At 36.8% G+C, this 23,086-nt stretch overlaps 1 protein-coding gene across 3 annotated transcripts in view; it reads left to right on the forward strand.

Moving 5' to 3' along the window:
• Positions 1-23,086, forward strand: part of PPME1 (protein phosphatase methylesterase 1) — an 89,244-nt gene that overhangs the window by 57,165 nt on the left and 8,993 nt on the right. For all 3 annotated transcript variants that reach the window (XM_081790326.1, XM_081790328.1, XM_081790327.1), the window contains 4 exons: positions 4,221-4,375; positions 5,251-5,341; positions 10,188-10,253; positions 13,415-13,538. In XM_081790326.1, the coding sequence (XP_081646452.1) occupies positions 4,221-4,375; positions 5,251-5,341; positions 10,188-10,253; positions 13,415-13,538 (436 nt within the window). The remainder of the gene's footprint in view (positions 1-4,220; positions 4,376-5,250; positions 5,342-10,187; positions 10,254-13,414; positions 13,539-23,086) is intronic.

The following is a 23,086-nucleotide window of genomic DNA, read 5'->3' on the forward strand; positions in this document are numbered from 1 at the left end:
AGAATAAATAATTTATTTAATTAAGTTATTTATTTTAATTATCTACATTATTCTATAGTGTACATATTATCCTTTTTTCTTGTTTTACCCAATGAGTATACAGACTCAGATTAAATGACTAACTGTATGAGGTCACACAGTTAATAGACCAGAATTGTGATCATTCAACTATGGTGCTTGGCAGAGAGAGAGAAAAATAACAATATATGGTACCATTCCATTCAATGACCATATGCCTGAGAAACCATGAGAAGGGAGCTAAGAATCTGTTCTCTCAGTTGTTCCTAATGCCTTTGTAATATGAGAACAATAAAGCCCAAGATAATCAAGTATGTTGGTGATACCTATTGAAAGATTTGTGAACAATTTTTAAGGTTTCCTGACTGTTGACAAAAAAGTGAAATCCATCATCTAAGTTGCCAGGTTGCCAAAGGGTTATGATGACTTGGATGATGTCCTACAGGAATTTGAAGAATTAATTGAGGGAGGACCTGAAGGATACATTGCCTAGTAATGTATCAGTCTGAGACAATCAGGAAAGAAAAATCACAGTAATTTAAACAGGGAAAGTTTAGTATAAAGACTTATTAACTATAATAGGGGATTGGAGTAATGAAGAATTGGCTAATAAGAAATAACGAGAACAGGGGCGCCTGGGTGGCTTAGTTGGTTGAGCATCCAAGTCTTGATTTCTGCTCAGGTCATGACCTTAGGGTTGTGGGATCAAGCTCCACATCTGCATCTGGCTCTGCACTGAGCATGGAGCCTGCTTAAGATTCTCTCTCCCCACCTCTGTCCCTGCTCTCATGCTGGCTCTCTTAAAAAAAAAGTAGTAAAGAGAACACTGAAAAATATATGTTTAATTAACTTGATTGTGGGAGTCATTTCACAATATACTCATATATCAAATCATCACGTTGTACACTTTAAATATATTAAAATTTTATCGGTTATACCTCAGTAAAGCTGGAATACTTTTCAAGAAAAAGGAAGAATAGCAGATATAAGAAGCAGAGAACTACACCTTGGGCTGACAGAGAACACTAATGGAAGAGGTTGAGATTTAGACCCTGTTGTAGAGGGCATGACTGTGGCTTACTAAAGACAGAGAAGTCATTTGGATGCCACTTTGGCAGAACTGGCCAGATACCTGCCCTCTAGGGTGCAGGGGAAGCTGTTCACAGGGAGGTATCTCACCAGAGGCACTCTGCAACAAAAATATCGGGAATGGTTCCAAAGATCTGCTATATAACATGGTACCTATACTTAATAATGACATAATCGTGTACTTAAAAAGTTTGTTAGGAGGGTAAATATCATGTTAAGTGTTCTTATCTCGTGCACGCACACACACACACACACACACACACACACGCACGCACAAAGGAACTTTTGGAAGTGTTTATTACCTTAATCATAGTGATGGTAACACAAGTGTATACATATATCCCAACTTACCAAATTATATACATTAATTATTTGCCATTTTTATGTACCAATTTTATCTTAATAAGACTAGGGAAAATTGGGCCTGGGGGGATGGTGTGCCAGAGAAGCCACCTGTGCTGCAGGATTTGGGCACTGGGGAAGCTGTGTGTGCTATAGTGCTTACCATGCTACATGAACTAGGAGCAAAACCCTTTCTGCAGTGTCTCTCCTGCACTCTCTACTGATAAAGCTTAACATTAAGCCAGCTGCAAAGGAAAAATATTTAAAGGCCTCAGATCCAATTTTGGAGAACATGCAAGGAAGGATGAATTGGAGCTGAGAGTTGCCAGTTGATAACTGGCAAGAAAGGTAAAAAGAAAATAGATGACTAAAACCATCCAGCATAGTTGAAGATGATTACCAAGAACCAGAAGAGCTAATAAGTTAGATTATTGTTGAAATAGTCAAAGCAATAAAACATTTATATGATTTCTGAATTCAGTCACTCTGAAACAAAAATCTCAAAATGGGTATATTTAATGGACAATTAATGTAATTTTCAAGTAGTACTGACAGCATGATTTTTCCCTTGTGTATCAACTTCGGAATCTCAACCGTACATAAAATGTAATTCCCCTGAAAGTAGAAGAACCAAGAATTGGTTCAGGTTGCTCTGATACTCTTTTTCTTTTATGTCTGTTGCTTCTCAGGAAATGAACCCATTATTGATAAGTATGATAGAATCTCCTTTTAAAGCATCTACCTAAATTGTGGCATATCTAGTTACAGCTAGTTTTGTAGATAACATCTGCTTCTTCATCTTTGTTTTATTTTTCTGGAACTTCAGAACATGTCTCAAGGCACTAATCTTGGTAGTTTGGCTAACTTTAATAAGAATAAATTTCTCCTTGTAGTAGATGATCAGTAACCACCTTTTACCCGGATGAAATACACTTTTGCTAAGCTTAGATGCAGTATGGAGTTGCTTTGTTTCAGACCTTGTCCACCTTCATCACAGAACCCCTGCAACTAGGTTACTGAGTATTTTACGGAGACCTAGACTTAGATAATCTTCTGTAGCATCCTTTTATTTTATTATAGTTGTTACCAACCAAAAGTTTTAACTTTAACTCCAAAGGAATATTTTTAAACTATTTTTTTTCACTTATAAAGTTGGGGGCCTCCTTGTATGCCATTCAGATTATCTGCAGGTGCTACAGCTACCCTATTCACATCTGTAATTGTTTTATGAGATTAAAAAAATTTTTTTTTAATGTTTATTCATTTTTGAGAGACACAGAGTACAAGCAGAGGAAGGCAGAGAGAGAGGGAGACACAGAATCTGAAGCAGGCTCCAGGCTCCGAGCTGTCAGCACAGAGCCTGATGCGGGGCTCGAACCATGAACTGAGAGATCATGACCAGAGCCTAAGTCGGACGCTTAACTGACTGAGCCACCCAGGTGCCCTGTTTTATGAGATTTTTAAGATTAATTTCTTCTGAGGGGCACCTGGGTGGTTCAGTCAGTTAGGCATCTGACTCTTGGCTTCTCCTCAGGTCATGATCTCACAGTTTCATGAGTTTGAGCCCTATGTTGGGCTCTGTGCTGGTGGCGCGGAGCCTGCTTGGGATTTCTGTCTCTGCCCCTTCCCAACTCATGCTGTGTCTGTCTCTCCCAAAATAAATAAATAAACTTTAACAAAAAGATTAATTCATAGCATTGACTTTTTCCATTCTAAATACTTTGGAGATCATATTCGAAAGGCTGTGTTTCCTATATCCACATCTGCTCTATTTGGCTAACACTGTATGGGTGCTTGAGGTATATAATAACACCCAGCAACACAAAACTGTCTTTTGAAGTTAACTGACTCAGCCACTCCCAGAAGACAGTAGAGCCAGTGGTCTCTGAAAACATACCATGCCTACCTATTGCTGTAGCAAAGAGGGCCTATATGCAAATTAAACCCAGGTTCCTACTTCAGTTCTCATTTTCAGAGCTTTAAGGTTTGACTTTGTTAACCGATCCACTCAATTAAAAACTAAGACAGAAGTCAATAAAAATTAGCTCTGAACATCTTTCTAGTTTCTCAGAACATTGTACTTACATTTATGTTCATATTTCAAGCAACTTACTTGACAAATTATAAGTAACAATTAACCTTTGGATAGCATTTATACTTTTCAAAGTAGTTTTCATTCACTGTTTCAGTTAATCTCGAATAGTAAATTATGTGTGTGTGTGTGTGTGTGTGTGTGTGTATATATATATATATATATACACACACACACACACACATATATATTTAGTAAATCATATTCTTATCTTCATCTTATAGATATAACTGCCTGAGAGATTAAATAACTAATTCAAGTCCACATAATAAAAAATAAAGTAGGGCTGCAATTCATCTTGTGACTCTAAACTTTACTACGTTAGAATGCTTAATAAAATTGTTTTTGTTTTATAGTTGGGGAAATTTAGGCATAGAGCACTTAAATTATTTGTCCAGAGTTTCAAGCTTACATTTAAAATAAAGGTATATGAAAATCAGAAAACTTGGGTTCTTGGTCCTGTTTATCAGAAGAGCTAAATGTGTGGCTACATGAATAGATACGGGGGGTGGGGGTGGGGGCATGCTAAGAGATTGACATAGGTATATTTTCAAGATGGCCCAGTAGACCTTTACAGTCTTAGCACTGTTAGTTGCAGACTAAACAAAGGAATTAGGAAAGAAAATGATTTTTAGTGTTGTCAGAGAGCATTCCCAGCTTTGTTTCCTTCTCTTTGCAGGGATGTTGGCAATGTGGTTGAAGCCATGTATGGGGACCTCCCTCCTCCAATTATGCTGATTGGACATAGTATGGGTGGAGCTATTGCAGTCCACACAGCATCATCTAACCTAGTGCCAAGCCTCCTGGGTCTCTGTATGATCGATGTTGTAGAAGGTAAGTTTTCTTAGTACTGACTAAATCAAAATCTTTGATTTATAAGAGATCCATGGTAGATTATTATTACCTTATTTTAATGTATTGATCTCTACTCATCTTGAACTATGTCCCTCTGTCTTTATATCGTTTTTTATGTTACTTTGTGGCAAAGGCATTCTGAGTATTTTTTAATTGACATACAAATTTTATTAGTTTCAGTTGTATGACATAATGATTCAATATGTGTATATATTATGAAATGATCACCACAGTATGTGTAGTTAACATCCATCACCACATATAATAAATTATTTTTCTTGTGACGAACACTTTTAAGATCTACTGTCTTCGCAACTTTCAAATACACAATATATATTATTAACTGTAGTCACTATACTGTACATTATATCCTGAAGACTTTTTTATTTTATAACTGGAAGTTTGTACCTTTTGACACCTTCACCCATTGCACCCATACCCTATATTATATGATCATTTCCCATGTCATTGAAAACTCTTTGTAAATATCTTTTAGGGCTACATAATGTTTCAATTGTATGTATGTCCCATAATTATATTTAATGTTAAAAAGAAGCTGCCATGTCTTTTATGACCCAGCCTCAGAAGTCATACGATTGCTTATACAAGTCAGCCCCTATTCAGTATGAGAAGACTACACAAGGGAGTGAATATCAAGAGGCAAAAATCACTGGAGGCCATCCTCGAAGCTTGCTATCACATCAATCTCTGAATTTTTTTAAGCTGCATCTTTTTTCCCCAAAACATCACTGAATTCTACCATCATTGAGGGCAGATATACACAGTTGGCCCAGTAAATGTAAATGCTTAGAATATGTTAAGTGCTGTGGTTAAAGTATTTGTTTAACATCTAGGTACAGCCATGGATGCACTTAATAGCATGCAGAATTTCTTACGTGGTCGTCCTAAAACCTTCAAGTCTCTAGAGAATGCCATTGAATGGAGGTAACCCACAAATCTATATTGTCTATATTTTGAATGTTAGATTTTAACTGTCCTTTTTCATCAGCTCAGGCACCAAGTTCAAAAGAATAGTTCAGTTTCCAAGCCTTAGCTTTATTATAATATCACATGTGGAAACATTTATGTAAAGTGCAGAATTATTTTTAATATTTTAAATGTTTCACACTTGGCCCAGTTGTCTAAAATCCATCCTTTTCCTAATACACTATAGTACCTCCTACAATTTTAATAATTATGGATTATCTCCTGTCTAGCTATCTCCATTTCTGAGGTAGGAGTTTGGACTAAATGAGAATCTAAGGCCTTTTCTACTTCTGATGCTTCATGTTCTGGATTCACTTTCTGTGTTCCAGAGAAAATGGTGGAGAAACAGAGGATGGGCATAGGTTCCTTTCTCAGTTTTTATTTGGGTTTGGGTAAATAAAAACCCTTTGGGTAAATAGTTTTCATAAAAATCACTGAATTGGCTATGACTTCCACTAAAGTAAAGGCTGTTTTGTCATTAATTTATTCATTAATTCAATTATTTGATTAAATATTTATTAAACACTTTGTGCTAAAGGGTGAAATTTCAGAAATGAGTAAAACACTGCCCCTCCCCCGAGGAAATCAATCTTAGGATAAAAAACTTTAGTATCCTCTCTTCCTACCTCTTCTTCAAAATCCATCTCTAGTTCCTTTCCCAGAACCCTTCTCTAAGTCCTCCAAACCATTCAGATTACTCCCTCAGTTAAATTGCTAAAGACCTCTGTCTATATTATATTGTACTGTTTACCTCTTAAGTCTCCCCGAAAGGATATGCTTATATTGTTAATTTTCATTCCTGTCTTAAGATTCTTCCTACATCATAAGGGCAGAAGTTATCCTCTATTTCTTTTGTACTTTCATATAGCATACAGCATACTGCTGGCTGCCTTAGCAGGCAGAACATATCTGTTCATTGAATCAAAGAGATCAGCTGGAAATTAAGGACCTGGTAAATGTATCTGAGGTAGTTTTTCTAAGACAGAGGGTCTCATGCCAAATATGGCTTGCCAAAATGATGTTTGTGTTTGGTGAGGTTGCTTCTATCTCTCCTTGCTCACACTACTGAGGTGCAGGATTCCTGTTCCCTCATCAACACCAAAGATCTCTCCATCTTTGGCAGCCACAGCATTTCCGAATGAAGCTGCTGCCAGTTCAGCATGTTTCTGAGGCACCCTGCCTTCTTCCCCAGGAGCAAACAGTGAGAAAATTATTCCAAATAACTTTTTTTTAAATTTTTTTAAAAAATGTTTATTTATTTTGAGAGAGGGAGAATGAGCCAGCATGGGGAGGGGCAGAGAGAGAGGGAGAGAATTCCAAGCAGGCTGCACACTCTCAGCACAAAGACTGATGTGGGGCTTGGTCTCACCATGAGATTGAACCATGAGATCAAGAGTCAGACACTTAACTGCCGGAGCCCTCCAGGGACCCCCCACCAAATAACTTTTTTAATTTATTCAGTAAACTTTGGTTTTTTAGTCCCTAAGATGTGTTACTTACTACCTGATTAAGAACTGGAGATGAATCAGACTTAGTTCCTATCATCCAAAAACTGGGAATACAAACAAGTAAATATTTAAACACAGTACAGTGAAGGAAGCACAAAGTTATAGAAGATAGGTACTTAATCCAGCATGAGGGTATTGGTGGATCTTTTCTTAAAAGAGAAAAGGTGGCTCAGTTGGTTAAGCCTCCGATTTTTTATTTCAACTTAGATCATGATCTCACAGTTTGTGAGTTCAAGCCCCATGTCAGGTTCTGTGCTGACAGCTTGGAGCCTGCTTGGGATTCTCTCTGTTCCTCTCCCTCTGCCCCTTCCTCGCTCGTGCACTCTCTTTCTCTCAAGATAAATAAACTTTAAAAAGAGATAGAGTCTTGATTCTAGTGGCAGATGTGGGATAGGATGAGGGTTCTGTTTGTTGTATGTTAAAATGTTCTGCGTTGTATAAGAGCCACTGATTTTTAGATCCCACTTCTTGAACCTGAGAATCGGAAAGAATACTATGAAGTATTTCATAATTTTGTACTCGGCTGGATATCTGAATCAAGTTTATGACTCATAGTTATTGTGGATATTCCAGGTTTTAAAAAAGATGTTGAAATACAAAGCCAACCTGTTTAATTCAGTAAAGATTTAAATCAAAGTGAATTCCCACTTCTGCTTTCTTGGTCATCCTAATGAGAGACAGTAGGTCATAGTCATTAGAAGCCTAGGCTTTAAAAGTTGGACAGATAAGGATTTACACTTTGGTTTCATCACTCTGGCTGCTCTGAGGAAAACACTAGGGGAAGGGAAAGGGATGGGTGTGATAATGGAAGTGGGAAATTGATTAGGAGGCAATTGTAGTAGTATAGGAGAGTAATGATGGTAAGCATAGACTAGGATGACAACAGAGGAAGTAATATGTCATATTTGGAATGTATTTTGAAGATACAACTGACAGGAATGCCTTACAGATCGGATGTCAGGAGAGAAATGAGGGGTGGGGGTAGGAGGAGGCACAGCATTCAAGGATAACTTTTAGATTTTTAGTCCAAGCAATCAGGTGAATGGTGGAGACAAAGAGAAGTAGATTTGGGAGCAGGTAAAGGGTCAGGGAATCAGGATTTTTGTTTGGATAAACTGAAATGGTTATTATACCTCTAAGCAGAAATGTCAAGTAGTTACTGGTCTATACTAGTTAGAAGAGGCTGAGTTAGAGATAAATTGGAGAATCATTATTACATAGATAATATTTAAAGCCAAAAGATTGAATGCAGTCACCTAGGGATTTGATATTGATAGAAAAATTCCAAGAACTGAGCCTTGGGAAACTCCACAATATTTAGAGCTTGGGAAAAAGAGAAAGATCCAACAAAGGAAACTGAAAAGTCACAGTTGGTGAGATAGAAGGAAAACTAAAGGAGTATAGCAAGTGTTTATAGAAGGAGGGAGAGAGCATCTGTGTCACATGCTGAGAGATCAGTTAAGATGAGGACTAAAAAATGACCATTAAAATTGACCTGAGGGGCGCCTGGGTGGCTCAGTCGGTTGAGCGTCCGACTTCAACTCAGGTCATGATCTCACAGTCTGTTAGTTCGAGCCCCACGTTGGGCTCTGTACTGACAGCTCAGAGCCTGGAGCCTGTTTCAGATTCTGTGTCTCCCTCTCTCTCTGCCCCTGCCCAGCTCATGCTCTGTCTCTCTCTCTGTCAAAAATAAACATTAAAAAAAAAAAATTTTTTTAATTGGCATGAGTAAAGGTGACCTTGACAAAGACAATCACAGAAAATAAGTAGGCGATAACCCCCCCCTCCAAATATATGTTTGAGGATATTAGTTGGGGAAAGGATAGGAGATGACAAAATGGAGAAAGCAAGTAAGATAACTTATTTTTTAGGATAACTTTTGGGAAGTTTTGTTGTCTAGGAGAGCAGAAAATGGGATGGTATCTAGTAGTGAATGTGGGGTTGAGAATGTTTTTAAAAGATGTTTTATAATATCCGCTAGAGAAAAAAAATGATGACACATAGGATAATAATTTATAGCAAGAAGAGATGCAAACCAGTTCCTAAGGTTGGCCTTGAATAGGGACAGAGGTGTTTCATATATTAAACGTCATCAAGGAAGAGTATGTGATTTATAAATACTGGTAGATTTGTAGATTCTGTAGGTTCAGTTGGTGGATGGAAAATTCAGTTGGTGGATCTGTTGGTGGATAGAAAAATGAATAGTTCTGATCCCATCTATCATTAAAATAGGAAGCAAGGTCTTTATCTAAAGGGGTTGCCCTTTAAAATTTTACATGATTTTTTAAGCTAAAAAATTAGATTTAAAAAAATGCATTCTGATTGCCTGCTTCAGGTAGTGTTTCCAGTTCCCCCTGGGACATGAAGCTGCTTTGCTTGGCCCTTAGTCATATGTAGGTAGATAACTGAGAGGCCTAATCTATTAAAATAGTATCTAAGCTTCTGAATTCTATATCATAGCATGCAAGGCCCTCTAAGAACTCATCTCTGCCCACCTGTCCCTTTCTCCTATTCACACTCCTCCTTTGCTTTCCCCTGCTTCTCCTTGCACTCTGTCCTTATCCTACTGACTTTTCCACATCACAGTGCCTTTGTTCACAATGTGCCCTCTGTCTGTAATGCTCTGCCCATCCCTCCCCCTTTTTTTAGAGAGAGAGAGAGAGAGCGTGCAAGCTTGAGCTGGAGAAAGGGGGAGAAGGAGAAAGAGAATCTTAAGCAGGCTCCACGCTCAGCACAGAGCCTAACACAAGGCTCTATCCTATGACCCTGAGATCATGACCTGAGCTGAAACCAAGAGCTGGACACTGAACCAACGGAGCCACTCAGGCTCCCGTTTTTAAATTTTATTTGAGAGAGAGAACGCGAGACCATCCTCTTTTATCTTCCACTGAACTCCTTTTCTCCTCAGTTTAGGCAGGACATTTTGGGGAGCTTTCTTTAATGTCTTCATTCAGAATCAAGTGATTCCTTTGAACCTTGCCTTTGTTATACTGAAACTATCTGTGTTTCTTTCTCCCCCCTGAATTAGGTGCTTCTTGAACATAGGCCTGGCACATAGTATCCTCCTGGTAAATATTTGCAGAACTGAAATGACTTGAATGTCTTTAACCTAATTTTTACTACTTGGCTTATAGCCATAATAACCAGGTAGGAAGTAGTGGTTATCTCCATAGTAAGCTATATTGGCAAACACAACTTTGTAGTAGGTTCCACAGAATCTGCAGAATTATTTGTTTGACCCTAGTGACGTGATAAAATGGTTGCTGAATAACCTCTTTCCCTTCTCACTTTTCTAGTGTGAAGAGTGGTCAGATTCGAAATTTGGAGTCGGCCCGTGTCTCCATGGTTGGCCAAGTCAAACAGTAGGTCTTATTTTTTCCCTATTGGGCTCTTTAGAGACTGAAACATGGTGAGAGAATTACAGATTGCTTTTTGTTATACACCTGTCCTACCATCCTGAATGCCTTTATTATTTTAGATAATTTTGACAAATGAGCTCAGCTGGGCTAGCGGCATAGCTTTTCTTTCTTTACTTTTTTTTTTTTTTTTTTTTTGAAGAAATCCCAAAGCCTGTATAATACAGGACTACCATATTAATGTAACTCTGGGTGTTAAAAGGTGAAAAATCCCAGAGAATGGATATTAAAAATTAAGTGTCCATTCTAGTGCTAGAAGTGATCATTTTATTCTGGTAATAATCTCCTTCTTAGCCAAACCTGATTGTGAGGAAATTACAGTATAAAAGCTTTAGCATAACCTGAGTGAAAGCCAGATTCTATGGCTAAGCTAAGAATATTTAGCCCAGCTGATCTTCTTGGATAGGGTTACATGAGTCCTGGGTATTGCTATGTAGTCAGAAAATGAACTTTAGATGAATTGAGAAAATGTTGCCCAAGGGAACAACAGGGAGCACAGGAGTTGATGAAAATGATAATGGTATTATTGAATGCCTGCTATTTGCTGGGTACAAGGTATTTTATATACACCTCATTTTTAAGACCTTACCTTATGCAAATTTTCAAATATATAAAAGAATAATACAATGAACCCCAATGTACATAATGCCTATTTTCAACAGTTACTAATGGCCAGTCTTTTTTCATCTGTGCCCCTATTTATTTACCCTAAGCACAACATTTTTTGAAATATATTCCAATGGTAAGGACACTTTAAACACAATCACAGTACCATTATCACACCTAAAAAAATAGTTCCTTAATATCATCAAATGTCTTCAGTATTCATGTTTCTGATTGTCTCACAAATAATTTTCTTACAGTTTAAGTCAGAATTACAATAAAGTGATATATATCAATTGACTATATCTCTTAGGTATCTTTTAATTTAGTTTCCACTTTTGTCTCATTTTTTTTCCTTGCAATTTATTTGTTGAAGAAACCTGGTTGTTTGCCCTGTAGAATTTTCCACAATCTGGATTTGCTGATTGACTCCTGAAGGTGTAATTTAATATGTTCTCTCTTCCCTGTATTATTATTTTTTTAATTTTTATTATTTTTTTATTTCAAGAGAGATAGCGAGCAAGTGGGGGAAGGGCAGAGAGAGAGAGACAGAATCCCAAGCAGGCCCGCACTGTCAGCACAGAGCCCTATGAGGGTCTCAAAAACCATGAGATCATGTTCTGAGCCGAAATCAAATTAAGAGTCAGACCCCAGAGTCAGATGTTTAACCAATTGAGCCACCCAGGCACCCCAAGTTTTTGGTTTTTGGGTTTGTTTGTTTGTGTTTTGTTTTTTTTTTTTTGTGCCCTGTATTGTTTGTAAATTGTTAGTTAGATCCAGAGATTTGGTCAGGTTCAGCTTTATTTATTGTTATTTTGGCGTTTTGTTTGTGAGAATACATACTGCCAATAGGAAGCACGTAATGTCTGGTTATCTCCTTTTTTTGAGTGTTGGTAACCATTGATGACCATTATGTGGATTCAGTAACTCATTTGCACTACCTCATTTAGTCTTTACAGTACCTCTTTAAGATAAGTATTGTTTTTTAGATGAGAAAATAGAAGTTCAGAAAGGTAAAGTAGTTTTCCCCGGATCACACAGCTAGTGAATAACAGCTCAAATTCAGTCTCCTGTGTATTTGACTTCAAGCCCTATATTATGGATTTTATGCCTAAAAATGCAATTTGAGTAGTAATATCTGACAGACACATGCAGTATTCAAATAAGCTGTGAGACTGCCCACTTTTTAATGCATAAATATTTTAAGATCTGACTTGTTTAAGTAGTGATGAAGCATTTCATGAGGAAGTTATATGGCTTGTGTTCAGGTAGTTCAGTGATTGTAAAATTTTACTTAATATGTAAATTTAAGTGTCTTCTCTTAATATATAAACTTGTGTATATAGTGTATGTTTTAATTGTCACATAGATATCAGATGGAACCTTCCTGCCCTTCTTGATCTATGTGAAATTCCCTTGAACCTCCTAATCCATAGCTTGGAAATGTAAAGTACATATTGCTTCTTTGTTATACTACTTTGACCCTAGATGTGAAATTTGACACCTCAAGTGCCATAGAAAACCCCCCCACTTGACAAAATATTTTATGAACATACACTTTACTGAGATTGGTAGAGGAGACAGGGAAGGACAAGTGATAACTGTTAAGAATCCACCACTGAAGTTTCAGTGGCCCTTCAGTTTATCCACCTCTTTTTATCTCATTGTCTCTTCTCTTCTCCCTTCACTCTCCCTATCAAGTACAAAATAACGGATTCTTCTTTATCATGCAGAACAGACCTTAGCACTAGTTGCTACCTAGGCTCTTGGGATTTTTACCTATAATATTGTCAGTGCACTTTTTCCAACAAGTTCTTTCTAAAAGGAATTATGGTACCAGCTGGTCATATAATAATAATTTTTCTACCTAATTATATAAGAGACATTGTTTTTTAGAGGAAAAACAACAGTAATTGGTTGGATCATATGTTCTAATCTCCAAGGTTCAGCTGCCTATGGTTATTGTAATTGCCAGTTTCTATTAGCCAATTAAAAGTGGGGGCCTTTTACCATTCTGTTTGAGACTTGTTCTATTGTAAACAGGGTACAGTAGAAAAGTACCATGCTGTCATGTTAATTGGGCCTGGATTTGCCTTCCAGCCTCATGTACTAATGAGCCAGGTGATCTTGGACAATTTTTTTTTTTTAACTTTTCAGGGCTACCTCATAGGATTGTTATGAGAATTATATAAGATAATACCAGTAAAACTGTTGCCACCATGACTCAAGGAATGGTTAGTTACTCCCTTCTGTAGGTCAGTATTGGTGCAAGAACTGGAAACCAGGCCTCAGAGTATAGTCCTTCATTGGCCATGACCTTCCATAGCCCTGGCCTACTTCTATACATTTTAAAATGCACATTTTTCACATCCTCCTTCTCCCAGAAGCATGGTCAATTTTAACTGACATTTGATTTTAAAAGACCCTAAGTATCAGTATCTCTGAGATAATTTGTATATAATAGAGAGATATATGGTAACACTTTCTAAAAAAAAAAAACCTAGGTGTGAAGGAATTACAAGTCCAGAAGGCTCAAAATCTATAGTGGAAGGAATCATAGAGGAAGAAGAAGAAGACGAAGAAGGAAGTGAGTCAGTAAACAAGAGGAAAAAGGAGGATGACATGGAGGTGAGTGAAAGCCGGCATTCTTGGAAGGATGGAGTATGGAATGGTTCAGAGTGTGTGGGGGTAGGGAAGGGGAGGTGACGTGTCCTTTTTTGCCATTGGATATTTTAGGGGGTGAAGATGTTATAGATATTTAGGTTAACTATAGGATATAAGGCACCGTTGATAGCTCTGACAAATTGGAACATAAAACTTCACAGCATATACCCTCCCCTCAAACAGCTTGCTCTCTCATCAGGCTCTTTCTCACCTCATTACTTCTGTTCCTGAGGTTTATCTCATGAGACAATCTCATTTCCTACTAGTCTATGCTAAGCCCATTAGATCTTACTTATCTTTCAAGGTATATCTCTTAAGGGATGTTTTCTGACCTCATTTTATATCAGTCCCTCTCCAGTATAGCACTGAGAGTCTGTATGACATAACTTACCACTCTATTTTGAAGTCATGGCTGAGTTATAGAATTGTTTTTCATAAACCACATTCAGAGATACTATGGTCTCTTGTAGTCATCTCTAGAATGCATAATCAATGTCCTCTAATTTCACGATAATTTGTCTCCCAACAAAAATAACCTGTGTATTTTAAGCACAGGATCTGATGTTCTATATGAATTTCCTTATTATTTAGCTTGGAGTTGTGTGCATAGCAAATGTCCTGTGAGTACTTGTTGAGCACTTGATTTGAGGATAATAGTGGGAAAGAGTACTTTTTTTCTTGGAAATGGTTGTGAGCATGAGCAGCAGACTTTCTGGGAATGGATTATAAACATTTTACTAATGGCAAATAATGGAATTGGTATACACCACATATCCCTTTACATTTGGAGATGCTACTGTTAGCAAGGAGGAGAGTACATTGACCCTTGAACAACATGGGAGTTAGGGACACTGACCCCCACACGGTCAAATCCAAGTATAACTACTAACTACCCAAAAACTTAATTACCAATAACCTACTATTAACCAGAAGCCTTACCAATAATATAAACAGTTAATTAGTACATAATTTGTATATTTATATGTATCAAATACTGTATTCTTACAATAAAGTAAGCTAGACAAAAGAAAATGTTATTAAGAAAATCATGAAGAAGAAAAAATACATTTACAGTACTGTACTGTTTTCAGTGAAAAAAATCTGCGTATAAGTGGACCTGTGCAGTCCAAACCTATATTGTTCAAGCATCAACTGTATGTTCATCAAACAGTATTTTTAATTTAATGAGGTTCTTTCTGTCATCCTTAAGATCAATAAATAATTTGTTGTACCTCTTTGGAGTTTACAAAAACATAAATAATGCATGACTAATTTGCCTTCCCTACACTGTGTGAGGTGAGGAGAGATCTTTTCTCCCATGTTAACAGTTAGAAACTGAGACTCAGAGGGGCACCTGGGTGGCTCAGTCAGTTAAGCGGCCAACTTCGGCTCAGGTCATGATCTCGTGGTCCGAGAGTTCGAGCCCTGCGTCGGGCTCTGTGCTGACAGCTCAGAGCCTGGAGCCTGTTTCGGATTCTGTGTCTCCCTCTCTCTGACCCTCCCCCATTCATGCTCTGTCTCTCTCTGTCTCAAAAATAAATAAACATTAAAAAAAAATTAAAAAAAAAAAAAAAGAAACTGAGACTCAGAGATGAAGAGACTTGCCCAAGGTAATCGAGTAATATTTAGTAGATTTGAGACTCTGATACAAACTGCCAATTACTTTTTGTCTTCTATGTACTGCAAACTATACTAAGTGCATCACATTTATCATCCCGAGTTCTCGTTTTAGCTCTGCATTATAGATATTATCACTGTTTTATAAGTCAGGTACAGATACTTGCCTACAGTCACATATAAATGTTAGCACTAAAACACATCCAGATCCTCTGATATTTAACTCCAGCTCATTTTTTCTTTGCAGTTTTTTATAAGCCCAGTTATATGCAGTTTAATAAACTCCAGCAGTTTTATTAGGAGGGAAGACTGAGACACATGAGGCAATAAGAAGTATAGCTAAAACAATCTACACTTGAGGAAGGACACAAACCCCAAACAACAGAAACTGCTTATTGCAACTAGTAGATCTATAGATCCTGGAGATCTAATGCACAGCATAATAATTATAGGCAACAATACTATAAGTTGCTAAGAGACTAGGTCTTAATTGTTCCCAGCACAAAAAAGAAATGATAATGTGACATGATAGAGCTGTTAGCTGTCACTGTGGTGTTACAGTATAGCAATATATAAATGTATCAAATCAACACAGTATACACCTTAAACCTACACAATGTTATATGCCAATTATATCTCAATAAAGAAAAATAAAATAAAATGATGGAGAAAATGTTAATAATGCAAATTAAACTTAATGACTACAACAGAAGCAGTCACAACTTCTTTTTTTTTTAATATGAAATTTATTGTCAAATTGGTTTCCATACAACACCCAGTGCTCATCCCAACAGGTGCCCTCCTCAGTGCTCATCACCCACCCTCTCCTCCCTCCCACACCCCATCGACCCTCAGTTTGTTCTCAGTTTTTAAGAGTCTCTTATGGTTTGCCTTCCACCCTCTCTAACCTTTTTTTTTTTCCTTCCCCTCCCCCATGGTCTTCTGTTAAGTTTCTCAGGATCCACATAGGAGTGAAAACATATGGTGTCTGTCTTCCTCTGTATGACTTATTTTACTTAGCATAACACTCTCCAGTTCCATCCACGTTGCTACAAAAGGCCATATTTCATTCTTTATCATTACGTAGTATTCCACTGTGTATATAAACCACAATTTCTTTATCCATTCATCAGTTGATGGACATTTAGGCTCTTTCCATAATTTGGCTATTGTTGAAAGTGCTGCTAAACATTGGGGTACATGTGCCCCTATGCGTCAGCACTCCTGTATCCCTTGGGTAAATTCCTAGCAGTGCTATTGCTGGGTCATAGGGTAGATCTATTTTTAATTTTTTGAGGAACCTCCACACTGTTTTCCAGAGTGGCTATACCAGTTTGCATTCCCACCAACAGTGCAAGAGGGTTCCCGTTTCTCCACATCCTCGCCAGCATCTATAGTCTCCTGATTTGTTCATTGTAGCCACTCTGACTGGCGTGAGGTGGTATGTGAGTGTGGTTTTGATTTGTATTTCCCTGATGAGGAGTGACGTTGAGTATCTTTTCATGTGCCTGTTGGCCATCTGGATGTCTTCTTTAGAGAAGTGTCTATTCATGTTTTCTGCCCATTTCTTCACTGGGTTATTTGTTTTTCTGGTGTGGAGTTTGGTGAGTTCTTTATAGGTTTTGGATACTAGCCTTTTATCAGATATGTCATTTGCAAATAACTTTTCCCATTCTGTTGGTTGCTTTTTAGTTTTGTTGATTGTTTCCTTTGCAGTGCAGAAGAAGCTTTTTATCTTCATGAGGTCCCAGTAGTTCATTTTTGCTTTTAATTCCCTTGCCTTTGGGGATGTGTCAAGTAAGAAATTGCTGTGGCTGAGGTCAGAGAGGTTTTTTCCTGCTTTCTCCTCTAGGGTTTTGATGGTTTCCTGTCTCACATTCAGGTCCTTTATCCATTTTGAGTTTATTTTTGTGAATGGTGTAAGAAAGTGGTCTAGTTTCATTCTTCTGCATGTTGCTGTCCAGCTCTCCCAACACCATTTGTTAGAGAGACTGTCTTTACTCCATTGGATATTCTTTCCTGCTTTGTCAAAGATTAGTTGGCAACAGTCACAACTTCTAAAGTATAGTAGCCAGGGGCCATTTAGAGCCCCTCTTAGGGGCATCTCTGTTACAACATAATATAAAAAGTGGTGTTTGAAATGATCCTGAGATATACGTAAGAGTTCTATTGCATCCATTTTGGTGTGTGAAAGAATACAAGGTATACATTGGTGGTGGGGGCTGATGTCTAATACAAAATGATTAAAATACAGAAAAGAAAAGGGAAACTTTAATTTTTGGTCCTTAAAGCAATAAACTTCAGTTGTTCAGGAGGTATTCCTTTACATGTAAATCTCTCTTTTTTTAAATTGTTTTATTGAGAGGTGACTCACCCAAAGTATACAATTCAGTGGTTTTTAGTAGAGTCTCAGAATTGTGCAACCATCCCAATCTAATTTTAGAACATTTTTCATCACTTGTAAAAGAAATGTCATACCTGTTTGCAGTTGCTTCCCATTTCTCCTCAACCTTCCCAGCCCTAGGCATCCACTAATCTACTTTGTGTCTCTTTAGATTTGCCTAATCTGGACATTTAATATAAATGGAATCATTAATATATAGTCTTTTGTGACTGGCTTATTTTACTTTAGCATAATGTTTTCAAGGTTTATCCATGTTGTAGCATATATTAGAACTTCATTCCTGTTTATAGCTGAATAATATCCCTTTGTATGGATAGACCACAGTTTTTATCCATTCATCAGTTGAGGGACATTTGGATCGTTTTCACTTTTTTGTCTGTTATGAATAATGCTGGTATGAACAATGGTGTACAAGTTTTTGTGTGGACATAGGTTTTTATTTTTCTCAGGTATGCACCTACAAGTGAAATTGCTGGATGCTAACTTTGTGTTTAGTCACTTGAGGAGTAGCCAGACTATCTTCCAAAATGCCTGCAGCACTTTATATTGCCACCACTAGTGTATGAGTTTTCTACATCCTTGTCAGCACTTGTAATATTCTCTCTTTTTGATTATAGCCATCCTAATGGGTTTGAAGTGGTATCTTCTTGTGGTTTTGATTTACATTTTCCTGATGATTATTGATGTTGAGCATCTTTTCATGGGCTTACTATCCATTTTCTCCCGGGAGAAATGTATAATCAGATCCTTTGCCCATTTTTTCAGTAGGGTATTTTATCTTTTTATTATTGAATAGTAGGAGTTCTTTATATATTCTAGATACAAGTCCCTGATTTGCAGATATTTTCTCCTGTTATACAGATTGTCTTTTCATGTTCTTGATGATGTTCTTGGAAGTGCATAAGTTTGATTTTGAAGAAATTTATTTTATCTAGTTACTATTTTGTTGCACCATATCTAAGAAGGTTTTGCCTAGCCCAGGGTCACAAAGGTTTATGTGTATGTTTTCTTCTAAGAGTTTTCTAGTTTTAGCACTTATATTTAGGTCTATGATCCATTTTGAGTTAATTTTTGTGTATAGTATGATGTTGGGGGTGTAACTTCATTCTTTTGCATGTGGATGTCCAGCTCTCTCGGGATTGTTTGTTGGTAAGACCTCTCTTTCCCATTTACTTGTCTTGCATCCCTTGTTGGAAATCAAATGACCATAAATGCCAGGCTTTGTCTCTGGACTCTCAGTTCTGTTCCATTATATATATATATATATATATATATATATATATATATATATATATATATATATATATATATATATGTCCTATCCTTATAAGCAAGTACACAGTCTTCATTATTGTAGCTTTGTAGTAAGTTTTGAAATCGGGAAGTGTAAGTCTTCCAACTTTGTTCTTCTTTTTCAAGATTATTGAAATCCCATATTCTTAAGATTTTGGTGTTTTAATTACTTGTTGTATGCCAGACCATGTTCCTCTTGTTTTACATACATGAGTATTTTTAGTTCATCTTTACAACAATCCTTTGAGATTTTGTGTTGCCCACTTAATAACTAAGAAAACAGGCTTGGAGAAGTTAGGTAACTTTCCCAAGGGACCCACCATGAATTAGTTGATGGTGGAGCTGGGATTTGCATTAAGTCAGGCCTGACTGACCCAAAGCCTATCTTCTTAAGTTCTTTTCAAGTGAGGTGTTGAAAAATAATGCAAAGCCTGTGGTTGATGCCCTGTGTGGAGAATCGCATCCTGCCCAGGTGAACATACCAGGAAAATTGGTAGCCAGCTTTCTGCTTCTCCTAGCCAACAAGTAGATCTCATTACATAGATTTGGTTTTTTTTCTTTTTTTTTTCTTTTTTCAAGTTTTTATTTAAATTCCAGTAGTTAACATACAGTGTAATATTAGTTTCAGGTGTAGAATTTAGTGATTCATCACTTACATACAATATAACATCCCATGCTCATCCCAAGTGCCTTCCTTCATATCTATCACGCATTTAACCCATCCCTCTGCCCTCCCCTCCAGCAACCCTCAGTTTGTTCTTGGTAGTTAAGAGTCTGTTTTCTGGTTTGCCTCTCTTTTTCCCCCCCGTGTTCATCTGTTTTGTTTCTTACATCAATCTGTTTTATTACCATTTGTCAGAGGAAGGCATCCAAACTAAACTAACTTTATGATCCACCTCTCCAGAGAAAAGATTTATTATCATAAACCTAAATACAGGAGCAACTCCTAATTCTATCCAGATTTTGTATTTTTACATTTTTAGGACTTGAGATGAACTCCTTTTTTAAAATTTCTTTTTATATTATTATTATCCTTGGAAGTTCCCTTACCTTAAATTTGTCATTTGCATATGAAGTACCTTGTGCATTTAAGAGGGTCTTGCTGTCTCTGTGGAAATCTATTAGAAATGGCTCATAAATGGGAAGTGTTGCCCATGCAGCACTTTAGTGAGAACTGGAAGACCCAAGTTTCCTGACTACCCACCCCATAATCTTTTTCTTTCCTTTTTTATATTTTGGTTTAAAAAATACATAACATAAAATTTACCACTTTAATCTTTTTTTTTTTTTTTTTTTAGTGCGCAAGAGGGGAGAAGGGCAGGAGAGACAGAGACAGACAGACAGACAGAGAGTATGAATCCTAAGCAGGCTCCATGCTCAGCACAGAGCCTGATGCAGGGCTCGATCCCACTACTCTGGGATCATGACCTGAGCCAAAATCAAGAGATGGATGCTCAACTAACTGAGCCACCAGGCGCCCCACCATCTCAATCATTTTTAAGTGTATAATCCGGTAGTGTTCACACTGTTGTGAAACAGATTTCCAGAACTTTTTCATCTTGCATATCTGAAACTCTATACTCATTAAACAATTTCCCTTTTCCCCCATACCTACCATTTTACTTTCTGTTTGTATGAATTCCACTACTTTAGATACCTCATAGAAGTAGAATCAGTATTTGTCTTTTTGTAACTGGCTTGTTTTAGTTAACAAAACGTCCTCACGTTTCCTCTGTGTTGTAGCATGTGACAAAATCTTCTTTAAGCTAAGTAATATGTATATAGTACATTTTGTTTATCCATTCATCCATCAATAAACATTTGGAGTGTTTACACCTCTTGACTGTTGTGAGTAATGTTGCTATGAACATGGGTCTGCAAATATCTCTTCAAGACCCTGCTTTCACTTCTTCTGGATATATACCCAGAAGTGAGATTGCTGGATAATATGGTAGTTTTATTTTTCATTTTTGAGTAACTTCCATGCTGTCTTCATAGTGGTTGTACCGTTGTGTAATCCCACCAACCGTGCCCCAGGTGTTCCAGTTTCTCCACATCCTTGCCAACACTGGTTATTTGGTCTTTTTTGATAATAGCCATCCTAATAGGTGCAAAGTGATATGTCATTGTGGCTTTGATTTGCATTCCCCTGATGATTAGTGATGTTAAGTATCTTTTTGTGTACTTATTAGCCATTTGTATATCTTCTTTGGAGAAATGTCTGTTCATGTCCTTGGCTCATTTTTTTATTCAGGTTGTTTGATTTTTTTTTTTTTGCTATTGAGTTGTAGGAGTTCTTTATATATTCTGAATATTAACCCCTTATCAGATATATGATTTGTAAATATTTTCTCCCATTCTGTACCTTTTCACTCTGTTGATTGTGTACTTTGATGTGCCGAAGTTTTTTAAGTTTAATGTAGTCCATTTATCTAATTTTGCTTTTGTTGCCTTTGATTTTTGTGTTATAACCAAGAAATCATTGTCAAATTCAATGTCATGAAAAACTCCATGAAGCTTTCCTCTATGTTTTCTTCTAGAAGTTTTATGGTTTGAGGTCTTACATTTAGGTCTTTATCCATTTGAGTTAAATTTGTGTATCGTCCAACTTCATTATTTTGCATGTGGATATTCAGTTTTCCCAACACCACTTGAAAAAACTATCCTTTCTCCATTGAATCATCTTGGACCCTTGTTAAAGATCATTTAGCCATATATGTGAGAGTTTATTTCTGGGCTGTCTAGTGTATTCCATTGGTCTCTTTGTCTTTAGACCAATACCATGCGATTTGGATTACTGTAGCTTTGCAATATGTTTTGAAATTAGCATGAGTCTTCCAATTTTGTTCTTTTTCAAAATTGTTTTGGCTATTTGGGGTCCCTTGAGATTCCATATGAATTTTTGATGAATTTTTCTATTTTTGTAAAAATGTCATTGGGATTTTGATAGGGATTGTTTTGAATCTGCAGATCGTTTTGGGTGGTATGGACATCTTAATCATCTAATGATCTCTAACACAGTATGTTGCTGTCTCATGTTCACTTCTAGGTTTTCATATTGTGGTTACTGTGGTATCCCAATTGTTTATTTCAATTATAATATGTCAAATTTTCAGTGATCCAGAAAAGTATAGAGAATCATTTATTTCTTCAGCTTGTATTTGATGAGTGCATACTTTGTGCCTGTCTACTATATATCGGGATTTAAGATATAGATATAGATATAGATACAGATATAGATATAGATATAGATATTTTTTTAATTCTAGTTAACATACAGTGTAGTCTTGGCTTTAGGAGTAGAACCCAGTGATTCATCTCTTACCTATGACACCCATTGCTCATCTTGAAAAGTTCCCTCCTTAATGCACATCACCCATTTAACCCATCTCCCCACCCACCTCCTTTCCAGCAATCCTGTTTGTTCTCTGTATTTAAGAGTCTTCCTCTCTGTATTTATCTTATTTTTCCTTCCCTTCCCCTATATTAACAGATATATTTTGTAATATTTGAGTCAGGTTTCCTTTTTCAGATAACTATGGCGGGGACATTATATCATTATTATTAATCAAAATATAAGAAAAAATGTTCTACTAACAAATCAACGTATTTTCCCTTTTTCCTTCCAGTTCCTTCTCTCTATGTACCACATTTTTCCGGTAGTAATGCTCACTTAGATGACATGTTATACTCTGCTTCTTTCTCTTAATAGTATATCATCAGCATTTTTTTCATACTGCACTGTGCTTTTTGTAATTATCCTTTTTTAAAATTTTTTTAATTTTATTTTTTATTTTTTAAAATTTACATCCAAATTAGCATATAGTGAAACAATGATTTCAGGAGTCGATTCCTTAATGCCCCTTACCCATTTAGCCCATCCCCCCTCCCACAACCCCTCCAGCAACCCTCAGTTTGTTCTCCATATTTAGGAGTCTCTTCTGTTTTGTCCCCCTCCCTGTTTTTATATTATTTTTGTTTCCCTTCCCTTATGTTCATCTCTTTTGTCTCTTAAAGTCTTCATATGAGTGAAGTCATATGATTTGTCTTTCTCTGACTAATATCACTTAGCATAATACCCTCCAGTTCCATCCACGTAGTTGCAAGTGGCAGGATTTCATTCTTTTTGATTGCCGAGTGATACTCCATTGTATATATATACCATGTTTTCTTTATCCATTCATCCATCGATGGACAT

Source organism: Panthera onca, chromosome D1, assembly GCF_046562875.1.
Source record: "Panthera onca isolate mPanOnc1 chromosome D1, mPanOnc1 haplotype 2, whole genome shotgun sequence".
Classification (NCBI taxonomy): domain Eukaryota; kingdom Metazoa; phylum Chordata; class Mammalia; order Carnivora; family Felidae; genus Panthera; species Panthera onca.